At 43.0% G+C, this 25652-nt stretch overlaps 1 protein-coding gene across 2 annotated transcripts in view; it reads right to left on the bottom strand.

Annotated features, from left to right (window-relative positions):
• Positions 1–701: 701 nt before the first annotated feature.
• The window catches only part of ec (ubiquitin specific peptidase echinus), a 77230-nt gene continuing 52279 nt past the window's right edge, over positions 702–25652 (bottom strand). For both annotated transcript variants that reach the window (XM_077649317.1, XM_077649318.1), the window contains exons 11-17: positions 23876–24023; positions 20168–20843; positions 17839–18134; positions 17561–17680; positions 9920–11497; positions 8498–8559; positions 702–2933 (exon numbers count right to left, since the gene is read on the bottom strand). In XM_077649317.1, the coding sequence (XP_077505443.1) occupies positions 1533–2933; positions 8498–8559; positions 9920–11497; positions 17561–17680; positions 17839–18134; positions 20168–20843; positions 23876–24023 (4281 nt within the window). In that variant the 3' untranslated portion in view covers positions 702–1532. The remainder of the gene's footprint in view (positions 2934–8497; positions 8560–9919; positions 11498–17560; positions 17681–17838; positions 18135–20167; positions 20844–23875; positions 24024–25652) is intronic.

The raw sequence follows: 25652 nt of genomic DNA, 5'->3' as shown, positions 1-25652 counted from the left end.
AACAGATGTCCCTCCGAGATGTTAAAATATCTTGTTTGGGCAAGGATGCTTGGAATGGAAATGGTTGCCCTACTGGTATCTTGTCTTGTATTGGGATGTCAATCAGGATTACATTTTCTATGGCGCAAAATGAAAATACTCATGCAATACTCAGTTGAGAGCTTTGAGCCTTAATTTTTAGCAGCACCCCCTTTCCTCAGGAACAGAAATGATGGATGACAGTATTTTCTTGAAAAATCCAACCACTGCTACAGCAACATTAGAACATGTGCACAAACCACTGAAGTCAACTACAACTTCTCCTGGTTACACTGCAAATGCATATGGTGCCTTTGGAGGCAGATGTACCTAATCGTTGAAAATGCTTTTTCTTGTGTCCACAACTGTACCATAATGCTCATCACAAATGGCATTTTTTTACCAGCTTAAGCAAAAACTTACCATCCTACCTACGCTTAATTGCTGCAAGCAAATCACTCACTGTCTGGATTCAGTCGCTACTTCTACTTACATTCCAAATGCTTGGCAATTCATACATGCAGCTTCAACATACTGTAGAGAGTCCTTTGTCTGCTGTAGTACTAACTTACCAACATTACACAATTATCTGCACCAGCTACCAACACAAACAGGCTTGGTCATAGGATCAGTCCCATGCTCACTACAAAGCAATTCAGGCAAAAAGCAATTAGACAGACCCATTATTGACATAATGAAGAGTAATGTTTATTTACAAACTGCTTTTAACTTTGGCACATAAAACTCTAAAATGTATGTTTTGTTCTTGCAAAGCAGAAGTATGCTGTAGGTTTTCGATGGTTTATGCATTTTTCTTTCAACAGCAAGACCTTGGAACACAGCTTGTGAGGAATTCCAGTCAGAATCTTTTCACAAGCACTTGTTCTGCTCAACAGCAGCATGCTAGAATGATAATATTTCCGCAAGATGAAAAAAATTGAGATCATGAGGCTTAGGTGTCTTTCATGCAACTAATACTGTACAATATATAAAAGTTTCTGATGAATAAAATTGTTCGAATTATCACAAAATTTTTAAGGTACTGCTAGTTCATTTAAAGATATAAATAGCTATGTTTCTGAACACATGATACAACAGGCAAAAATGCGTATTTTGCCTTAGTTGGGAAGTAGCATTTGTTACACCTTAACAAATATACAAGGCACAATCATGTACAATCAAGCATTAAATCCTCAGGTAACAACAACCTGCATTTCCTTTTCTGAATGTAGTGTGATATAGTCAATACTGGGGCATACATCTCTTATGTAACCGCACTAAAAACATAACAGATATAATACTCAAAATGCCAGTATTCACTCGGCATCAGTGCACAATCTTGATCTTTGTGAATATTAAAGCCACATGCCAGCTGCTGGCTAAGATGAAAATTCAGTTCAGTTTGTACAGTGAAAGTAACCAACAGGTTTAAGTAGGTGGCATTTCACCAAGCCAACCCTGACAAATATCACAGACTGAACGGCAGGCTGGAAGAAAATGTTCAGGAAGAAAGGCTACGTCCGTTTTTGAAACCTCGACATGTAAAAGGCACAGTCAGGACAGTACACTGTGGGAGGAGACACCAACTTCTTGTGACACAGGTTGCAAGGAACTTGGGAGCTGTCATGAGGCTTGAGAATGGCATCCACATGGCAAACGCTATCACACGAGTCAGAAGAGTGAACAGAGTTTATGTCCTCAAACTGCGAAGGCTCATGGCACTCTTTGCAGTCCTGCTTTGCTGCATGCTGCCGGTAAACACGTTCAAGAAGTGGGTTGGGCACATAGTCGTCCTCCTCTTCCTCAGCACATGCTACTAGGACCACCTCATCGGAGAAAGTAACGCACTTTTTCAGGGCAGTCTTTCGCTTCTTGCCAAGCTCCACGTCTGGTTGAGGTAGCTGCTGATCATGAGGCCCATCTGGTGGTGCTTTGGCAGGAAATTGGAAGCTGTCAGGAGACGCTGTACGCTGCTGTTCCTTAATCATTTCAAGTCGTTGCAAAGCAGTCTCATAATCGGGAGGCCTTGTAGGTCGCTTTGAAGAGTCACTGTTGGTGGGTGCCATGGAATGAAGCAATGTTTCAGTCACTGCTGGTGATGCTGATGGTACTCGGGCTGCAACAAATGACCTTGCCTCCACAGGATCTGGGGATCTAGTATACTGGAAAGCCTTCCCATACTGCTGTTGTACTGGTGGAGACTTGAAATGGCTTGACCGCTGGTCATACGTGGCTGTGCCATGCATTTGGCTAGAGGCGGGTGATGTGCTCTGGATCGATGGCTGCTGAACAAATAGCCGATTGTATGAAGCATGATGGTGCGCAGAGTTCCCAGTGCAAGGGGTGGGGGGTGATGTTGGAGTCTGGTACACTGGTAGATAGCTACTGCCTGAGCATGCTATTGCGACATTGTATGGTTGGCAGCTCTGTATCACAGAAGCCACTTGTTGGCTTGTAGTGTTGCCCGCTCTATGACATTGAACAGAAGCTGGCTGCAGGAAGTGTGCTGAACCAAAAGTCCTATTCAGGGGAGCACTGTCTGGGCTCGACTGCAGGCTCGTCGGGGTGCTCATTCTCTCAGTGCGCATAAGCGAGGATGACATGTTTACTGTCTGTGATTCGCAACCAGGATCTCTAGCCGCTGCCAAGTTTCCTGCTTGAGTTGGTGTGCTTTTGTTCACAGCTAAAGGAAGCTCTTTAGCAATGGAAAGTGGTGGTTCTTCACGAGCATTTGACACTTCTGGATCCAGCATAGCCGGGCGGAGGATTTTTTCGAATTTCAGTGCAAGATCTTTAACAGATTTTGGTTTTATATCATCCTGCTCTTCTGCATTTTCACAACGCTCCTCCTCAGAATTCTGCATAGGTCCATTATGAGCTTGTACACCATGGCCTTGGCTGTCAGCTGGATATGCCTAAGAAAAAAAAAATGAAGAGAAAGTCAGAGACAAAAAAACACAAGAGTGCCATAGTTTCACAGCAACACACCGTCACTAAGCACATTTTAACAAGCAGTTAAATGACTCTGGAGATAAATACAACTATAAGTTGTATTTCTGAATGGTTAATGTAAAAATAACCAATCTGAATCAAAACAATTAAATAAAATTTGTATTTACATGACACTGTGCTTAATTTATTATTTTCATTAAATGCTTAATGCATTCTTAAAATCATGCAGGCAATTACCTGCTACGGTGGCTCAGTAGTTAGGGCACTCGGCTACTGAGCCAGAGTTCCCGGGTACAAACCTGGTCGCGGCGGCCGCATGGAGGCGAAACACAAAAGGCGTTCATGTGCTGTGCGAGTCCCCAGGTGGTCGAAATTATTCCGGAGCCCTCCACTACGGCACCTTTGTTCCTTCTCTCACTCCCACCTTTATAATAATAATAATAATTGGTTTTTGGGGAAAGGAAATGGCACAGTATCTGTCTCATGTACCATAAGGGAAGGGATAAAGGAGGGAGTGAAAGAAGAAAGGAAGAAAGAGGTGTCATAGTGGAGGGCTCTGGAATAATTTCGACTACCTGGGGATCTTTAATGTGCACTAACATCGCACAGTACACGGACGTTTTGCCTCCATAAAAATGCAACGCCGCTGTCAGGTTCGAACCCGGGAACTCCCGATCAGTAGCAGGTCCCCCCCCTCGTTTATCCTCCTTTAGCCTCCTTTACCCCTTCCATTACAGGTTCAGGTGTCCACCAAGATGATAGACAGATACTGTTCCATTTCCTTTCCTCAAAAACCAATTTCCAATTATGGCACATTATTTTGCACAAAGATTTGACTCTTTCTCCCAAAACATAATATTCTCGTACCTAATTCCAATGTATGCTTGAGACCTTTTGCATGTTCTAGGTTGCCTATGCTTTGTGCAAATATATATGAGACTGAGAAATAACAGAAAGCCAAAATAATTAATAATGAGAAGAATTGTACAAATTTTTACAAGAGTAACATGTAAAGTTCAGTATTAGATATGCCTGTCTAGTCTGGTGATATTTTGAAAACTGTCACATGTAATGTGTGTCAATGACTTTCGACAGTCACAAAGCCAAACACGAACCAAATTTTATCAATTTTTCAATGGCTTTAACTTGAATTTAGTGTGACTGGTTGACCTCGTAATAAACCGTAACAGGCAAATGCAGGACAAGTGGTGATGAACGTTACCTACATGTGAATAGCCCAAGATATGGTGTTGAGGTGACCAAATACAAAGCAGTAATTGACAACTGAAGCATGCTTTTCTCCAAATATTTTGTCATGCATACCATTCTCGCTATAGCTGACAGTAAACACCTGAGGCTGGCCAAGCAATCGTCCTGCACCTCCATAACAATCTCATATTCCAAAACTGAGGCATTAGTTCTAAACTTAAGTCTGGCGCATCAATCTTGCTCCTGATTACATCCCTGGAGCAAGCAAATAGCAGCCCTGAATTTTTTACCATGCCTGTCGATTCAGAGATGGCATTAGGGAGAGCTAAGCAAGGAGGAGGGGGGGGTTAAAAAAATTCTCAGGAGTCAAGGGCTGGAATTTTTTACAGACATTAAAACCTGACTGACTGAATTTTTTATTTATTTACAATGGAGAAAGAATTGCCTGTTCTGCCCTAACATTTATGTATGTATAAATCACCACCATGCTAAGTCACTGGCTGCAATGGTCACTGTTAACAAATTTCTTGTTCAGGAAGTAATTTTAATCAACCCGGGGGTAACAATGTCCATCCCTCCGACACCTGCCAAAAGAATGCATCCGAGAGCCGTGTCAGTCTGGACGCTACTTGACAATACTGAACTGCCGCCCCCATCCAGCGTTGTTGTGTGGTATAGAGAGGATTCCTATAGCACTAGCACCGAGATAAGGCTAAATTTCTAAAGATGGAGCTCCACTGCACATCAGCCCGTGGCCAGACTATAGGAGAAGGCTTTGAGCCAAGCACTGGAGCATTTCCGGGAGGTTTCTGTTTCGATTGTACAATCATACAAAACCATCCAAATTCGGGAATTACTTGGCAGGTATGTTTACAGACCCAACAAGACAAAACAATCTCAATACCATTTTTTAATTTTAATGCGAAAACATTATATATGGCCCATCGGCAATGAAACCCGATGTCCAGAAACAGTGCTGCCCTAAAACCCATGTGACTAGGCAAAGAAAAATGAAATTTATTCCGAAGGTGCAGGGAATTAAACCCAGGATTTTCAGACTGTGAGGCAAGCATCCAATCCATACGCCACAAAACCTTCCTTTTTTTTCCTTTATTGTCATAGGCCACAGAACTGTGCCACTTCTTGGTAAACAAAAGTGAACCTAGTATATGCGTTGCTTTACACTAAACTAATGAGTGGGTATGCCATAGAAAGGAAAAGAAGAAAAATATAAAAATGAATGAAAAGGGAAAAAACAATGCTTTCGCATTTAAAACATGTAAGTAGTCTTAAGTGGCCTCCGTAATTTTTTTTTGTTGCACAGACAAATTGGAACCTGAACTTATTCTGCATGATTTACTACTTTACCACAGTCTGCCTCAAATCATACTAGAGATGAGTTGTCTACTCCATCATAGCTAATATTTTCATAGTAAAATGTTGCTGCAAGATAAATACATCTTAGCCAACACTACCTCTCTTGTTTTGAGCAATACCATTAGCTGACAGATCCTGTTTCATTCAGTATCGATCCATAGGTATCTTTGCATCCCACTTCTATCACTCAAAATCTGTTATTAAAAGTATTTGCTAGTAATCTGATATCCCTTCTTTTTCTTGACCTTTCCTTTTCACAGCTCTGACATTTCATCCACACAACTCTGTCAATAAAATAACATCGCTGCCAGTCGCATTCTTGAAAAAAGAAAACAGTGCATACAGATCGGCTACTTTAAACACCTGCTGCCAAAACTTTATGGAAGGCGACTCTAGTCGAAAAAATTTCATTACCTTGCATCCAAAGCATATTGCTTGAAATTTAATGGTGCACTGTGTAAGTCGTGCAATCACAATTAGGCTGCATATATCTTTGCCAGAATGTATGAAAATACAACAATGAAATAAACTGTTTTGCTAATACTACCATCCGAAAGGTTTTGCTGTGGGTGTACGTGCCAATAAAGTTCATTCATTGTGCGTTGGCCGGTCTTATTGACTTCAGTAAACGTTGCACTACATAATTTTTGCAAACACACAGAAAAAAATTGCACACTAAAACGGCGAGTTGAGCGAGTTGGTACATACTTGAACAAAAACAGCACAGGAACAGGGACAATTAAGAAAGAAGGAGACTGGACAGGTGCTGACTAGCAACTGAAGGTTGCTGAATGTTTAAAGCAACTGAAGGTTGCTAGTCAGCACCTGTCCTGTCTTCTTTTTTGTCCCTGTTCCTGCACTTTTTTTTGTTCAAGTTCGAACGACACACTCGCCTATCACGCAACTATTAACTAAAAAAAGTGGTTTCAAACATTTATGCAGTGTGTTCCAGCTAGCATGCAAGAAGGTTAAAACTAATAAAAGTCATCCTACAAAAACGAAACTAAGTCAAAGCTGAGTATCGTGTGTAGTAGTCAATAGCAATTTTTTTTCATTGTTCCTACAATTAGGCAACATAAATTCACCAAGTTTTTAGATTGCTGCTTTAAATGACCAGGTAGCAGCTATTGCCAAGCATCATAAAAAGCATCTAACTAAAATGTCTCTCTGTCAGCTCTTTGTCACCGTGGAAAGAATAGTGCTATCACTGATGGTAGCCCGTTTTTGCTATGAAAAGTCAGCAACCACTGTACTTACCTAAAAAGCCACCAGCAGTGTGAGGGCCTAGATTCCCAGGCAGCACAGAAAACTCAAAGCAAGCCTCATTTTATCAGATCACAGGTGTCATCATGGTGCACTTGGCCATGCTGCCGTGTGATATATAGTTTTAAATTTTTAAGGCTTGTTTTCAACCAGTAATAGTAATAGAAGAAGCAGAAGTGGTTTGGGAACTAATGAGGCAGTTTCAACTTTGCCCATGATGCACCAAATATATAATACTAAGGGTTGGTTATAGTTATTAACATTAGAGTCCAAGATATGAGTTTAAAATGTATTGGCAAAAATATGGTCAGTTGCTTGAGTTGTAATTAAAGTAACTGAAGGACGCCAATGTTATTGAGAAAATTAAAAGTTTGTTTATACAAGTGGCTCATTACCGAGTAATAACTTGAGGTGAAATGGGATGCATTCTTTGTGCTTTCAAGCTAAAGAAAAGACGGATATGCTATGGCTACCTGGACGAAAACATTTCAGCAGGACATTTCTCATGACACTTGATACCTTTTCAATTGTGACCCGAATGTTTAAAGCAATATTTAAAAAAGCAAGATAATTAATCTCAACTAATTAATCAGGTAGGTGCACTGTAAAATGCTAGTGGCTACTACACACATTACTTAAACTTCACTTCGTTTCACTTCTCTAAGCTGGCTCATTTTTCGTTTTTTCTTTTGTTTGGTCCATATCAGCTGGGACACCCTGAATAATAGATGTGGGATAACAATTAGAAAAGAAAACAAGCAAGTGGCAGGCAACGCTCATGAACAAAATGGGGGAGGGGGGCTCATTATGACAAATTTTCATTTACACGCTGGTGGGTGCATACAGGCTGCGTTAAGTACACTATTTAAGAGCTGTCACTGATGGCTGATGAAGTGGCTATCACTCACAGTCACTTGTTATTTTTACACCATGAAAAACACCAGAAAAAGATTTCTGGTTTTTATCTTTGAACATGATTTTTCCAACATCACAGTGTTCTAAAATATGAGTGTGCATTTACATGTGGCATGAGTTGCAACGTTCCCTGCTGTACGAAGAAGCTGTAGTGTGTTATGATCTCTTGGCATATGAAGGCATGGCAGCCTGAATATACAGTGTGTGATTTTCTGCATGTTAAAGCAATCGTCTAATCCATATACCGTTTTGCTGTTTTGCTCACTTTTCTTATTCTTTTTCGATTTTGAATTCGTCTGGTTTGGTTTATGCGGTTTAACATCCCAAAGCGACTCAGGCTATGAGGGACATCGTAGTGGAATGCTCTTGATAATTTCGACCACCTGAGATTAATGTGCATTGACATCGCACAGTACACGGGTCTCTAGCATTTCGCATCCATCGAAATGCAACTACCGCAGCCAGGATTGAGCCTGCATCTTTTGGGTCAGCAGCCGAGCACCATAACAACTGAGCTCGCCGATGCAATGCCTCAATTTTCATTTGTAATATCCCACCTTATTATGAGTGTTTGGCAACCATTTTCTGACAAAAGTTGACAGTTACATGACATGCATATGTGTCTTTCTGTACGTGTCTTTGTCACGGTAAGAAATATGTAGGGCACTGCTTGTGTAAGTTATATGCTTATATGCACTGCAAGCCACATGCAAATATAGCTATCACAGTGTGCAGTGTCATTTTGATCTGACTTTGTACTCACATATTTATTAGTAACTTGGGGAGCTGAAAGCACTAGGTGCTGTCGAAGTGGTTCCTCTTTTCCTAAAGAACAAAAAGGACAAGCCATTCAATTACATTGCACATTAAGGGTTACGGCACTTCAGTCTTCTTTAAGCCATAAGAATGACACCTAAGGCATCACGACAAAAAATGTATGTTACATTCACAAGCAGTTCTTGTACGCAAAGCCAGATGAAAAAATTTATGCATTCAGTTGTACAGATAACTGAAAACTTAGCAGAATGCTGGCTAAGTACGGTCAATAACAAGTCAAGCAGTCAGCACTGAAGTGATTATAGTTCCCACTAAAAAGTGGCTTTTTGCTTTTAAAAAATACAGCTGAAAAAATTTGCTGTGCAATGAACTAATGCCTAGCGAAAACACATGCTGCACTGCTCTCACACATTTAAAAAAATTGCATGCCTTCATGTGTGCTGTTCACAAGGATCAACATCCATGTTTAGACCAGTCAGGCAGTTGGCTTTGATCTGGTGCTGCTGGAGCACGGGCTTAATTTAGTGAAAAGGATCTGTGCACACATTCATGATAGGCATTGCGAGAGTATGTACACGCTGTTTCACACATCAAGGGAAACTGTGAGCCAAGCCGCCAAGCTTCGCGAAGCGCTGCCGCTGACAGCTGGCAAAAATGGGGGACACCAGGCTGATGTGCAGAAAAAGAGAGCCGGCCAATGCTATTGCACATGCGCCTTTGCCGCATGCACATGCATTTTTTCCCCAGCTGTCGGCGGCAGCGGTTCTTGAAACACGGCAGTTATGCACTCCCAGTTTTTCTACAAATGTGAAACAGACTGTAGCTAACCTGAGACTGCTACTTACTGCCCGAACCTAAAAAGCAATTTTGTTTTCATAGCAGTGATGTCGCCAAAGCACTGTGCACCCCGTTAAACAAGGGTTTGCAGTTTCTCTACCTTCTTTATCATTGTTCACAGCACTTGATAACTTTTAACGTCTTTATCAGTAAACGATGCCTCTTTTATTGCTTTCATACTAAAATTGACTACATCAAAATTGCATGCAACTGGCATTACTGTAGTGTATGCTCAACCAAACAAATAAAATGTAAAGCAGCTCAATGTACTTCAGATTCCAGGAGTACATATGCTGCATAAATGCCCATTCTATGATGAGCAAGAAGCAAATGTGTTTAAAAAGTACTGAGCCTTGGATTACAACTCTCATTAATTCGAACTCATTTAAATTGAACTTCTGGTTTATTTAAACTTACGTCTTGGTCCCACCAACATAGGGTGCATTAAAAAGCGTTCCTTAATTCAAACATTTTTTCAGTCTGCTCTGAGGATTGTGAAGCGTCGATAGTATTGCATGGCATAATTAGAGCCTTTGAAGGATGTGAAAAAAAAACTGGAAAGCATTCTCACCTGAAGGTAGCCCGTCTTTGGCCCTAGCTCCATCAATTTGTTCCCCTTTCTTGAGCATCGCCATTTGTTTTGATTGAAGTTCATATAACCAGTTATTTCCACTTGATGCACTGCTTAAATGCTTCTCAGACTTCAATTGTGTGGATGTCTCATTGCCCAAGTGTCGAACAGCATCGGCTGCCTTGGGCAGAGACTTCAGAATCTGTGTTCTCTTGATGTGAAGCTCTTTTAGAAAACAATTTGGTTCCGATATTGCGCTTTGGTTCATGCTGAAGCTGCTGCTGGAATGGGTTGGAACTGGGCTTGGCATCTGGGCATCACTGAAACTTGGAGGGTCGTTGGTCCCAAACAGTTCACATGGCTGATGGCGTAGCTGTGGCAGCTCGGACGGCTGCTGCCGTGGCTGTGGCAGCTCGGATGGCTGCTGCCGTGGCTGTGGCAGCTCGGATGGCTGCTGCCGCGGCTGAGGTAGCTCGGATGACTGCTGCCGTGACTGTGGCAGCTCGGATGGCTGCTGGCGCAGCTGTAGCCAGCGCGCTGCCTGTTCCGGAGAGTCTTCTTGCTGCTCACAAGCTGTGCTTCGTTGATGCAGAGTTGTGGAAGAAGTGACTCCTTCAACCTGGGGAGGGTCAACCTTGGTCAGAAGGGGGCGCTGTGCGTGGCCTCTGCTCACAAAGGCTCGGTGGGGCTGGTGGAAACCGCGGCGCTTGATAGTGGCAGAATGATCTTCACGAGTTTCTTCTTCATTAGACGACTCATGTTTCATGACTCTTTCATTTTTAGCATCGAATATGACAGTGTCGTCGAGTGCCCTAGACTCAGTCTGTGGGCCATCTTTGCCTTCCCGTAGGTCAGGCAAACTCCTGTTCTTTCGGCGCATGAAACCACCCATCAACTTCCTCCTGATTCTGTGCTGCTTCTTCATTGAAGCCGAAACACTGGCTGCCTCGTCAGCATCATGGTTTTTCATGCCTGTTGGGTTTGATAGTGTTCGGTGTAAGGAGGGCTTCTTGGACTGCTCCCATTCACTGGAATAGTCACTGAACTCAGCATCTCTCATCTTCGTGCCATTGGCCTTCCCAAGGCTGCCCATGCCATTCCTCATTTTGGTTTTTGGATTGAGTGTGTACTCTCCATCAGACATCATTTTGATGGCCAAGTCATCCTGACTGCTACTCTGCCACTGGTCTACCAGAAAATCTTTATAAACCTCAACGTCATCTTTTAGACGGAGGGACGATTGGGCAAACAGCGCGCCATTCTTCTTCTTGGAGCCCTTCTTGGGGAGTGTCGCATATATTTCTATGTTTTTCACAGGTTCTGACAGGTCTATGACAGTGCATGCACTGTCTCTGCTGCCTTGGCGAGTGTGACGGCTGTGCGTACTGTCTCTGCTACCCTGGCGGCTGTGGTGAGCCTCATAGCCATTGGACTCTTTCCCTCGACGGCGTTCTTCTGCTTCCTTCAAACGCTTGGATAGATTTGATGAGCGCATCACACACATGCTGTGCTTCATCTTTGCTGCAATCAGAGACTGTGCATTGCCATAAGGTGCATCCAAGGCAGCCCTTGCTTTAGCTGTGGAAAAAAAAGGTACAGTGCTCATTTACTTAAACAATCGACCTATCAAATGAAAACATGAATATAGGCTTTCAGTATTGGCAATAAATGTATTATTATTATCTCTTAGATGTGTGTGTGAGTGTGTTTGAGTGTTTGTTGGGTTTTATGGCACATGGGCAACTTAGGCCATCATGCACCAAGCTCGAGGTATGGAGAAATTTCCTGGGTAGTTTTATAGAAATGTTAAAGATCTTCAGTGATTTAGAGTGCTCGCAAAGTTAGAACTACCCCATAAGGACAGAGGAAATAATTTTAGAAATTGGTACTATTAAAAGTTTTAAAGGGCGTCAGGTAAACAACTCTATGGCCATCCTTGCCCTGGCAAGGATCTCGAGGTTCCCAACTGATCAAACAAAGGCCTCAGCCTTCTTCTCAGGGGTGAGAAAGTGGCTGAGGTGTACTAAAATTCAAGAGACCAGTGTGTAAAAAAATTTAGTTTTTGGAGAAATCTCGTTTCTCTAAGAAAACTAAAAACGCACGACATATCAACAATTGCGTTATCTCCTAAAAGCAGCACAGGATTAATAGGAATGTATTCGTTATAAAATTGAGCAAAGTACTTTTTCCTTAGTTCTTCTAGTTTTGCACAAGAGAATAAAATATGGTTAACAGTAACTTCATCTCCGCATTCTTCGCAAACAGGCTTGTCTTGTTTTGTCAGCAAGAAATTGTGTGTGAGGTGCGTATCCTATACGAAGACGGCAGATAATCACTTCTTAAAACGTTTCTGGTGGGTGCAGGATTTCCATTCAGCTACAATTGGTTTTACACTGTGTAGTTTGTTATTTGCTTCTTTGTTCCACCCAGACTGCCATTTATGTCTTAAGTTACGATGAATTAAGTTAATGCAATCTTTGAATGGTGTATTTACTTTTTTGATTTGCTTATCATGAGCTTCAGCAGCGCAGAAGTCTGCTCTTTCGTTGCCTTTTATGCCGATATGGCTAGGTACCCACAGAATTTTATATTTTGTCCTTCAGCAATGGCTGTTGTTATGTTGTGTATAATGTCACCCAGGAGCGGATTGATTGCATGTCTAGAGTGAAGGGCTGTAAGTACATTTAGTCTGTGTATATAATACTGTTTGCAAGGTTCTCGTTCACTATTTTTTGTACGGCTACAAAGATGACGTAGCATTCGGCAGTGAAAATGTAGGCACACTGTGGAAGCCTTACTATTTCATTCCAATTTTCTTGTACCACTGTGCTTCCAACGTAAGCGTCTGTATAAAAAGCTGTGAAAGTACTGTACTTTTTTTCGAGTGCAAGAAATTCTTGTATTATATGTTGTTGTGGAGTTCGTTTCTTCCGGACATGTGTAAGAGTGAAATCGCATATTGCAGGGAAATTGTACCATGGAGGTAGTGGATCTCGCCTTTGTGCAACACCAGGTAATGTGCTTAGTATGCCAATATCCTCGCAAATCTCTTAAAACCGCAAAAACAGTGGCCTAGTAGCATGGGGTTTGATGTTAAAGAGTACTCTAGATGGGCACTTTGTAGCGATCGGGTAGCATAGATGATTCTGCAGTGAACGGATTTTTAGAATGTATGAGCATGTCAGCAAGCTTCTCCTGTCTGTAAGTGGTGGTTCGTTAGTTTCAACATAAAGACTGCTTATGGGTGACGTCCTGTATGCACCAATGGAAAGACGCAAATATAAATTATGCACTGGATCCGGGCATTTCAGATACGACGGTCTCGCTGACCCATAAACTATACATCCGTAATCTGAGGCCGAGCACACAACATAGCGGTAAATTTGTAAAAGGCATGTCCTATCAGAACCCCAGCATTTTCAGGAAAGTACTTTAAGTATGTTCAATGATCTAGAGGCTTTCTTTTTTAGAGTATTAATGTGAGGTAAGAATGTCAGCTTTTTGTCAAAGGTAATGCCTAGAAATTTTACTTGTCATTTTTTATAGGTAGTTCGATTTTGATTAGGTGTAAACTGGGGTCGGATTGTAGACCTCGTTTTAGTGAGAACAGGATGCCCACTGTTTTCTGTGTGGAGAACCGGAATCCATTTTTGTCTGCCCATGTCTCTAGTTGGTTTATTGTTAACTGTGTTTGTCTCTCGCATGTTGCTACATTGAAGGATGTGCAAGCTATTTTAAGATCGTCGACATAGACTGAATACATCATGGTCTTCGGGATTATTTTGTTAATGGAATTAACCTTTACAACAAACAATGTCGTGCTTAAAATACACCCCTGGGGGACCCCGTTCTAACGAAGCTCCTGGACAGGGTTGATCCTAGGCATACTTGAAATGAGCGGTCAGAAAGGAAGTCTTTCAGGCAGTTCAACATCCTGCCTTGGATACCTAGGTCGCGGAGGATCCCAAACCTCCAGATTGTATCATACGTTTTCTCCATATCGAAGAACGGCAAGACAGTGCTGTTTGTGTACAAAAGCTTCTCTTATTGTGTTTTCGAGGCGACTAAATGGTCTGTTGTTGAGCACCCCTTTTTATAACCGCATTGATGGACATCAAGAAGTTCGCAGGATTCAAGGACAAATGTTAAGTCTTATATTCAGAACACTTTCAAATGATTTGGCCAGACAGCTTGAAGTGCTATTGGCCTATAGCTACAAGGGGAAGTTGGTGGTTTTCCAGGTTTCAGGAGAGGCACTATCACTGCTGTTTTCCATGCCTTAGTCATTTTTCCTTCTATGAATATTTTATTAAAGAAATTCAAGAGTGCTTCTATGGCAGGCTGAGAAAGATGGGCAAGCATTTTATAGTGTATCTGATCGAGTCCTGGTGCAGTTTTTTTTCCAGCAGACAGCACTCTATTTCATGGAGAGTAATTAAATTGTTGTGTTGTTCCTTTCCCCCTCCACTTATTGGAAGTTTTTGTTTTTCAGCTATATTTTTGTGTTTCAGAAATGACTGCGTATAGTGAGATGAACTGGAAACTGCAGCCGAAGTGTTCCCCCAAGGTGTCTGCCTGTTCCCTTATGCTTGTTTGTGTGCCAGGTGTTGTTAGAAGAGAAATTGTGAACGGTGAGAAGTTGCCACTGAATTTTCGAACCTGCTCCCACATTTTTTTTTATGTGATTTGACTGTTAATAAATGAAAAATTAACTCTACCAAGAGGCTTTCTCGGCACTGCGACGAACGTACCGAGCTCTGGCTCTTGCCTTTTTAAAATGTATGAGGTTTTCTTGTGTTGAGTACCTGCGAAATTTACCCCAAGCTCTATTTTGTTTTTTTTTTTGCATCCTTGCATTCTTTTGTCCATTACACTTTGTTTTTGCTGCAAGACTCCTGAAGACTGAGGAATAGCTAATTGTGCAGCAGTAATTATACAATTCGTGAACATTTCGTTTATCTCATCGATGCTGAGGTTTTCTAAAACTATATTTTCTAAATTGGCTTGTGCTCTAAAAATTTCCCAGTCTGCTAAATGCAGCTTCCAACATCGCGGTTTAGTTGGGATGATTTCTGGCGCGGATGTCAAACTGATTAATACCGGAAGGTTATCGCTGCCATATGGGTTGTCTATAACGTCCCATTTAAAATCATTAAAAACAGATGGTGAACTAAAAGACAAATCTAAGCAGCTCATATTGCCCGAGGCTAGAGAGCAGTATGTGGCCTTTTTCGTGTTTAAAAAACATATATTATTTGTGAGAATAAAATCTTCAATTGTTTGCCCCCTAGAGCCGCAGCGCTCGCTTCCCCAAAGGGGGAGTGAGCGTTAAATCCCCAACTACTAGATATGGATATGGGAGTTCATCTGTCAGTTCTTGTAGATCATGGAGTGTGAATGTAAAATGTGGAGGAATGTATACAAAACAGATTGTTAGTGTTTTGCAGCTCACGATGCTGACTGCAACCTCCTCAAGTTTTGTTTTGAGTTTGATTTCTTCAGCAGGGACACCGCTTTGAACGAGTCGCTTTGAACGAGTCGAGAGTCGATTTGCCTGCTCGCGATCGTGTCTAAAAATTTTATAATGTTTCAGGATATGCACATGTTGTGGACCAAGATTGGTCTCCTGAAGACATAAAACTATGGGCAGCATTCACCCTAAAATATGTGATGTCACTGTAATTCTGCATAAGTCCTCTACAATTCCACTGAATTAAAAAAGCCATGTTTGTTTTTGGGGGTGAGAACGCTAAGGCATTTACTTATGCTCTGGGTCCATTATGAGGGGCCTGTCTTTTTTTCGCTCAAGAGAGCTGTTCCGCCGCTGCAAAGCGGGTGCTGGTGCGTCAGAGGTGCTAGAGGACCACGCAGCCGCGGTTGTGTTAGCTTCAGGGCTCCAATGACGGGGGGAAGTCCTGCGGGATGCCGACCCATGGACCGGCGCTCCCTGTATTGGCAGTGGCAGGACAGCTTTCGCTGACCCTGCCTGGGGCGTGGATGGCCCTGCCGTAGGCTCGGTGGAAGTGGCCTCGGCAGGTGTCGGAGAGCTGTGTGGTGCTATGCCCCTTGCACCACATCAGCGAAGTTTGGTTTTGCTGTGAAGGAGAATGTGTTGGTAAGCGCAAAACGCCTCCTCACTTCTTTAAATGAAATGTTTTCTTTGGTTTTTATGGTGATGATTTCTTTCTCCTTTTTCCAGGACGGACACGCCCTGGAGTATGCAGCGTGGTCTCCTTTGCAATTTGCGCAGTGCAGCGCTGCGTCACATTCCTCTGAATGGTGGTCCTTGGAAGCGCATTTCGCACAGGTTTTGCGGCCACGGCAACTCTGTGAGCTGTGCCTGAATCTCTGACAATTGAAGCATCTGCGTGGGTTCAGAATGTAGTGCCTGACGTTTACTTTAAGTTATCCGACTTGGATGGTTTCGGGTAATGTGCCTGTGCTGAATGTGAGAACCATGTGTTTAGTATCTATTTCTTTGTTGTCCTTGCAGATTTTAATTCGATACACATCTGTGACATTTTGGTCGCTGAGACGTTCTAGCATTTCTTTTTCGATTAGATGAATGAAATCGTTTTCCGAGATGACATCACGGACGGTGTTGAGGGATCTGTGTGCCGTTATGAAGACTGGGATGTCTCCAATAGATAGAATATCTGAGATTTTGTAGTTTTGGATATGGTCACGGATTTATAGTAATAAGTCGCCACTGGCCATTTTCGATAGCTTATATCCGGGGCCCTAGCATCTGTTAGGCACTTTGATACCAGAAAGGGGGATAGAATTCTTGCCTGCTTTCCTTCTACTGTGCTCTATATCATATGAAACTTTGGGAAGGTTGTTTTCTTTTTGGGGAAAAAGTCTGTTGCTTCGTTCCCCCTCTTTTAAGAGAGCGATCTGATTTTGAGGGGGGGGGGGGGGGGGGGAAGCCATAAAAAATTTAGTTTTTCGGTCATGATGCCAGTCACCCACCATGGAGCCCAACTAAGGGACGGGACAGCAGGAACTTGCAAGGAAGGCCTGCCCACGCCAGTTGTACACCTTAACTATAACCAAATATGACGCAACTCAGGGTGGTTGGTCACACAAGGTTAACCCTCGCCGCCAGGAAAAAAGGAAAAACGAAGAAGTGAGTAGGAGACAGGATAGTTGAGAAATGGGTAGTAAAGTGAAAAACGGAGGGGAGGACAGGAAAAGGCGACTGCCGATTTCCCCCGGTCGGGTCAGGCCGGAGGTGCCGTCTACAGGAAGCTGGGGCCAAAGTGGTGTGTTGCCTCCACCGAGGGGCCTTAAAGGTCCAAACGCTCGGCATCGGCTCAACCACCAGGATCCCCTTTTCCCCAGACACGGCGTTGCCACGCACGGCTAGGAGCGGGTGCTAGGGTCCATAGTGATGCACTGTTCACCATCATCCCTTTGCAGGGATGTCCCTGCGGATGCTAGGGAACCCGTGGTGTCACCACTCACCAACGCCTGCAAGCTGCAGACGCCCTCCTGCGGGGATATCTCATAGAGGCATCACCAACAAAAATTTTTTAAACTTGATATCGGCAAACTAAAAGCGCAGCTAGCATTGCACACAAATTTTTTTTACCAGTCAAAACATGGCTCTTACATTATTTGATAAAATTCCGTACTTACCTGCTGCTGAATCACTGAAGAAAATTGCCATTTTGAGGTCCCCTGCTTGCTCTTTTTCATATGACATCTTCAGGCACACTTCAGCTTGAGAGCAGAGCTTATCACAGTCCTGTGATTCTTCTGCACAAAGAAAAAACCCAGCCAGGTACTTCAAAAAACAATTTCTGTGAATCCATATTCAAAAGCACTGATGATAAAGACGAAATTCTGAATAATGACAGCTCATAACAGCATAGATCACACTGGATGTCAATAATGCATCAAGATGTGATGCTCACCTTCTCCTTTCCCACCAGTGAAGACATCGTCAAACACAGAATCTGAGGCTGAGTCACTTCCTTGCAGCAGTGAATGATGAATGGCCCTCTCAAGCCTGTTGGAGATCTGTACAGCTTCTGGTATCTGCTGCAGGCGAGGATCTGCCTTGGCTGGAGACCCCGGCATTCCTGCTGATGGGTAGCTGTCGGTGCTCGACAGGGAATAGGAATCATAGCCTTTGTCCACAAGCATCCCGATGTTGGAATACTCGTGCTTAGAAAAATTGTTCACAGCACGACCGGGGCTCCCACAGGCTCTGCGCAAAAAATAACTAAAAAATCAGTCAGACCATCTACAACATTCAGTGTGCACTACAAAAAACTTGCCAAAACCACAAATGATTGAAGAACATATAGTATGTTACACAATTCTCATGCAATGTGTATGGCAAAAATGAAAGAAGTTAAGGTAAAATCTTAATTGCCAATTACTTCACCATAATGCTGTCTTCTACAAAAAGACAAAATAGCGATATACAGTAAAAGCTCGTTAATTCAAACTTACGGTTAATTCGAACTCACACCCGGGTCCCGGCAATGCCCTGTGTATTTCAAAGGGGGAAAACTCCCGATAATTTGAACAAGTCGGCATCCGCTATGGTTAATTCGAACTAGGAACCATTGGTTGACACCGCTCCTCGTAGATAGACCCACAGCAAGTAAAACACGCTCCAAATTTACCAGCAATGTAAAACAATGGAAAATAAAAAAAAGCCGAGTGCACGAGGCTCATGGAGCCTGCGTTCCGGTGCATCCCGTAGCAGGTTTTCACTGCCGGAGCACTCGCCCTCACCGCCGATGCTTCAATGCGAGCCGTTCCGGGTTTTCGTTGTGCCGCGGTCGCGATCATGTGGTGTAAACAACGTAGTATGGCGGTTCGGGCGATGACGGATTTTGTTGGTGCCACAAGCGCAAGCTACGTGGAGAGCAGCGTGGAAATGTTGGAGCCCTTGAGTGACGCCGATATAATTGAGGCTGCTTGCTCCCAGCAGACGTCGCAGGGCTCACGTGTGGTGAGAACAGCCGACAGCGATGAGTCCGACGGCGGCGACGAGATTATGCCACCGCCAAGCACACATAAAGTAGCGTCAGCGCTCGATGTTGCAGCACACCACTTCTCTGTCAATGAGAACTCTGACGTTGCGCAGGGGCTTTGGGCAAGGTACAGATGATACTGATAGATTTTCGGCAGAAGAAACGCAAGCAAATGCACTTCATCGATTACTTTTAATTTTGACAACCCTTCCCCATAAATAAACATGTTTTGGAGCATAAATAGCGTCATAAATTCCAGCGGTAAAGCTCGCTGCTCATGCGAATGCATTCCAGCACTAGTTTTTGGCGCATAACTGACCGATCATGTTATTTATTTTTTGCCATTAGGACCGGATCAATTTAGTTCTCAGAATATGCCCGCCACAAACATGTAGTCGCGCCTCGCTTGCGGTAACGAGTCTAGGTGTGACTGCTTCAGATTCTGCCTGCGCGGCGGGGCGTTATAACCGCTCATTCTAGCACCCATTCGATAATTTGAACTTCGCTTAATTCGAACAATTTTCCAGTTCCCTTCGAGTTTGAATTAACGAGCTTTTCCTGTAATCATGTGTGTAGCTGGTGCACAGAGATTAAGGGGCCAAACATCAACTGAGATGGTATTTCTGTTAACTGTATGCATATGGAAGTTTCATGCTTCTCTCCACACCAAGTAAGAGGATGTCAAGTGCAATCTACCAAGGGTGCATTCCAATAAGTTACCTAATGCACCCAAATTTCACAAGAAACCCAGCAGTAAAATTAGGTATACCAGTACACCGTGCACTAGTACAGAAATGCTGCCCACAATCTTACAAAACACACACTTTGACGCACTGCAACAGAGCATGCAATTGCCCTTCTAGAAATATAACAAAACTACAGTTAACCATACATTACAGAAAATATGATCAAAAACTAACAGCAAAATATGCATCTCTCCACATATCCTCAAGTCCTGCACCATCTTAAAAAATAAAAAGGACCATTTACAGTTCTTCCAGTGATGGATGCTGCACCATGCTTAGAAAGACAGTTTGTGAACTGCATGAAAATATTTTTGTCAACCTTCATTAATAAAACTGCATTGAAAACTGGATAACACCTCATAGCAGGTATATAGTAAGACAGCACAATCGTACAACAAAAGTGCACTGCTTTAGCAAGAAACACCTTGCCAATCTCAACTCCTCTCAATCTAATCCAGTTAAAAAAAAAACATACTTGTGGCTGTGTCACTGGTACCAGCATTACTCACCTCCTCACACCTGAAGTGCAGTAGTAAGACCCATCCAGAGAAGTGCTGCTTGCTGAGCTGGCACTGTTTCTATCTCCACTCCAGTTGCCAGAGTCTCTCCTTCGGCATGCACCATCAACGCAGTCAGACGCCTTCTCTCGCATGTGCAGTGAGTTCTCGAATGACTCCAGGCTGCTACTGCTGTTACGGCTTCCAGGCACAACTGTCGTGTTGGCCCCGTTGAAGGTGCGCTGCCTCTGCAGGTGCTGAAGGCTCAGCACACTCTCCACTGCTTGTCTGCTGATGTAGGTGCTGTTGAGGTCTCCATCCAAACAGTTATCCCTGCCTATCTGTTTGGTCATTCGGCGCATGCTGTCAATGGCATGGTGAGCTTCCAGATCTGACCCACTGCCGGTTGGATCAAAAGGGCGTTCCGACATAATGGAAGTGTCTGAGTAAGTGCGTGCCCTTGGCTTTGCACAATGACCAAAGGCCATGTCCAAAACAGGCAGAGGCTCCTGCACAGCTGAGCGGCCTCCCATGCTGATGGCTTTTTTGCTGCTTAGGTAGCTGCCACGACCCCATGGCAACTCGTCGTTGGCGATGTTCACAGCTCCACTAATCTGTTCATTTTTCTTCACACTTTGCTGCCCATACCTGTGCTTCTCACTTGACCGCTTCAAGTCCATCGGTTTCTCTGCATCAGCAAAGAAAGTGGACAGAATTCTTTATGAACATACACAAAACAATGACTGAGCAATCTAGTAACGACATTAGATGAGACTTGACATTTTTCATTTCTGCAGTGACTGCTCTATTTTTTATGTGGGACACAACAGTAGCGACAGGACTACAAATGCATACTATCAACTATAGAGAAAATACTGTTGTGCACAAAGCTACGGAGCTGTGTGCTAAGCACACCTGTGTCCTATCAGCATAGTTCCTGCCACACATAACTAGCTCTCCTCATCAAATGCATTTTTTTTTTATTAAAGTGTGTGCTTTGTTTCTCGCCACCAACAGGTGCTGATGTACAGTCGAGGACAGAAGTCTCTAGGCCATGCATTCCTCAAACGAAGCCAAGAGCTCTGCTATTAGCCGGCGGCTGGAGTCCACACTTGTGGAGATGAAAGAACAAAATTCTGACTTTCACCTCCACAAGTGTTGTCTCCAGCATCAACCTCTTCCACATTTGATCTGAGCGGGCCCTGAAGCACCTCTCAGTTAATCACTAGCAATGACATGCAATAGGCAGGGTGTTAGGCAAGTTATGTCACTCTGAAAATATTGCTTCTATAGACCTCCAACAAGCAAACAGAAATTAAAGGCACACTACTTAACTGTCACAGTTTTCCTTAATTTTAATTTTCGCCTTGTCCCTCAACCTGCCACACCAAGACTGGTGCCCCACATACAGCAGTCAAGTTCGGTCCCTGCTACCCATCATGACCATGCTCTCATCGTGTTGAGTGGTGGTGTAGGTGATTACTGGCACTGACACCATACAAAAGCTGCTCTATGACGGGATAATGGTGGATACAGTGCTGTAACAGTGAGTTGTAAGAAGCAAGGAAGAGCTTACTTTTTGCTATACTTGAGAAACCTATGTGCTGCACTTTGCTGGGCTGAGATTTTAACATGCTCTACCGACTCAACGTGTTAACCTACAATACCTGACAGGTGGTTCAGGGCCACTTAAGCCTGAATATAAGTTAGCAGCCTTAGTGGCATATTTGCAACTAGTAGCTCTGTAAAGGAGCAGTGTGTGTGGGCCAGCTGGTAATATGGTAATACAGTCAGAGTTCCATATGAACCTCAATTTAACAAAATTCGACCAAGACAAATTTTGTTACTTTGCCCACAATTCAGCACCTTCCCACTCACTTCTGATTTAATAAAGTCACCATGAATCGCATGCGTGCATCTAAGGCCTTTTTAACAAGTAGAAAAGGACACTGGTAGAGACTAATTTACCTCTAGTACACATCCTTTTACACACAAACTTCGAGCACAGACAAAACAGTGGCAAGTGCACAGTGGTCAGGCAAGACAACAGTAACCTTACATCTTATGACCCACAGTGGTCTGGTACTGTCACCAGCGTTTTCACGATTACGATTAACTCTGAACAACGAACACTAAAGAACTACTAAGAGCATGTCAAAGAAATTTAGAACACTTAATGAAATTTGCATGTGGCACAAATGTGATAAATATGCATGTGTTTTGTCAATTAGATGGGAAGCTATTGAGGTACTAATATGTATCATTTTTGTTCTTTGGTGAAATGGTTCTAAACAATTAACCACTAGAGCCAAAGTCAAACAAAAGTACTTTTTTATGCACCACGTTTTTTGCTCACTGCACTTGTACCAACAATTATCGTTATTAACAACGCATACCATTGAAGCGAAAATATATTTGTCTTTCTAATGCATTAGAACTCGTTTTTCTATCATAAGCAGAAGGACTACAACGATTGTACGAACATTGTGCAATCATGCACAGGTGCACCAAAATATTACGAAGTATGCTCTGGCATTTTAAATTTTCTCACATGCTCCAAAGAAAACGTGATGATTTTCTTGGGTTCATGTGTGAGTAAACCAGCAGCATGTGCTAACATATGCATACAGTACTTTGTAATTTTCGCTAGGTAAGGCGTGACAAGAAATTTAACACCAAAGCATGCTCCGTAATACTTTGGCCGGGACTGTACATTGTGAATTCACAGCTTTTTCTGAATGTGTCCTGGAGCTAGCTGTGATCTTGTTGTTTCATATATTGCAACTGGGGAGCTTTTCAGGTTTGCTAGCCCAAACAGTAAACAATATTTTTCAAAACAGTGAGCTAGGTAGCATGTCCCTCGACAGACTCGTGTAGGGCAGTTTGTCGCCTATAATATCTTCTTTTTTTTTTTAGTTTCTAGTGTCATGTGCATCTTCTCTCCTCAAGGAATCCCTTGATCTCTCGAGCACTCATTTGACAAATCCCGGTGTTTCGATGTTACGATCTACAACTATTGTGACACTTTGTAAAAAATTTTGTAGATACCAATAAAAACACGGCAGTTAGTTTTTTCCACTCCAAACCTGACTAATTGGCTTTCTTGCAGTCTGTACAGAATATTAAGGTGGAATAAATTCTTCTGCAGAGAAATGGCGGGCAGCACCTGAGAGGGTTAATAAAGGCAATGCAAGGCAGTGCTAGTCCCCGTTCCTCTCTCTGGTTGTATCCCTTCTTTTTGGTGTTCCTGCTGCCGTTATGTAGAGAGGTCATACTTTTGAGTCACTGTTAATAATAATAATAATAATAATTGGTTTTGGGGGGAAAGGAAATGGCGCAGTATCTGTCTCATATATCGTTGGACACCTGAACCGCGCCGTAAGGGAAGGTGTAAAAGAGGGAGTGAAAGAAGAAAGAAAGAAAGAGGTGTCGTGGTGGAGGACTCCGGAATAATTTCGACCACCTGGGGATCTTTAACGTGCACTGAGATCGCACAGCACACGGGTGCCTTAGCGTTTTTCGCAGCCACCGCGGCGGGTGGCTCAGTGGTTAGGGTGCTCGACTACTGATCCGGAGTTCCCGGGTTCGAACTCGACTGCGGCGGCTGCGTTTTTATGGAGGAAAAACGCTAAGGCGCCCGTGTGCTTTGCGATACTGTGCGAGTCACTGTTCAAATAATCTAATCCTAACATGCACAACTGAAAAAAAATTTATGCTCACTTTTGTGTTCCGACATGTACTGTATCACAGAAGTAGGTGCGCTGGCTGTAGACACTGGAGTTCCATTTGGGTTCGCATAAAGCAGAAGTAGGGGTTGGAAGTGCCCTCTGTGGCACTTGTCTACCACCTGCTGCCAATGGGGGCCAATCTGAAGGAAATAACAAAGTATGCAGTGCTTAGCATGTGAGTAAAAACATGCTTTGATGACGGGTATTTTCGTTTCATTGCCCACATTTCAATGAAGGCAACAACACCATATAAGTAAGACAGGCAGTTAAAAGTAATTGCCTCATCAGGCTACCACGGCTTCGTCATTGGCCACTGCACACAGGAAACTTGAGATCTGTGTGTCCAAAATGCACACAAAAAAACGAGCACTTAAACATATCTGTAAACTGAAAGTCTGACTGCGAAAGGCAGGAGGCACTCAGCAATGAAGTATGAATTGTATCACCACCACAGTCCCAACAGTTGAGTCAAGTTCTCATACAAATGAAAAGCTACTAATGCAACTCAAAGCTCCTCACAATGCTTTTTCCACACATCAAGTTGCCATATAATGTAATGAAAGGCATGAAAACACAATCACTTCAAAATAGACTCAAACTGAGGCAGAACTGCTAGCTGAACTAGTTGGGAAGACTCATTTGGCATTGTACAAGGGAGCTAGTAAACATTCTTATGGTCATACTGCCTCCATATTTTCCCATTCTGTGATGCCCAATCAACAGAATCAAAACAGGTAACCTGAGAAAGAGCCGTCGAGTTGACTGTCATGTAACAACTTAAACACTGCTCACAACAGCATGTGTTTTGAAGCAGTACATATTGCCACAGCACCAATCAATCCAGTGGCGCCATACTGCAGCCGAACTGTTTTAGATGGGACTTGCCATGCCTTGCGTACTCGAGGGGCTAGAGGTTTTGTCACCTTCCTCGCTCGAGCTCTCTGCTGTCTTGCACGCCCAGCACGTCTAATTAAACCTGGTTTGTGCGCTTCGGCCGTTTATCGGTGACAATATTAACAAAGGTTTTCCAAAAGAAAGGCCACTAGCTATCACTCAGTATTAGCCATGGCCCTTGTGCCAAATTCCGGGTCAAACACTTTCTAACATTAACTTCCAGATGTCAACTACTTGCAGGTTGATTGAGAACTAAAAGGGCTAGAAAACAGCAAAAAACCATTTCAAACTACCTACTCCAGGATTCACCAAATTACACAGGTCACCACTTGTCACTACACCGCCAGCTTATCTCATAAGTAAATCGGTATTACTGAAACCCAATGAGACAACATACAAAACATAATTCTCTTCATTCAACAACGCAAGAAAACACATGATAACCTCAACAGCTTATGTGCCATAAAGCCTTATGCAACACAACAAGAAAAAGCAAGGCTGACACTGGGCCAAACAAAGCCAGAGTGTAATCTAAATTAGCAAGCTTAGATAACTCTCCAACCTGTAAGCTGACTTGTATAAAAGCCTGAATGAACAATGTTAAGACCAAAATATTCAGACAGCAGATAGTGAAGTATGCTAGACACACAGCCTGATTAACCAAGATATTCTTGTTCTTGTAGTATAACAGTAAAATTTGTTAAGGACAATGAACATAAGTGTATGGCTCTCCAAAATGTAGCAGCATAAATCATCTACTGCAAAATGGAAATAAAACCCATATTATATTTTGATCACTAAATTGACCAAAGTTCTAGGTGCAGTCAGAGTTCAGCACACTCAGAGTTTCTTCATGCACAGTTTACAAGTAGAAT

The sequence above is a fragment of the Amblyomma americanum genome, chromosome 1 (assembly GCF_052857255.1).
Source record: "Amblyomma americanum isolate KBUSLIRL-KWMA chromosome 1, ASM5285725v1, whole genome shotgun sequence".
In the NCBI taxonomy this organism is placed as follows: Eukaryota; Metazoa; Arthropoda; class Arachnida; order Ixodida; family Ixodidae; genus Amblyomma; species Amblyomma americanum.
Note: the sequence above shows the minus strand (reverse complement) of the source record. Positions and strands in the feature narration are given on the sequence as shown.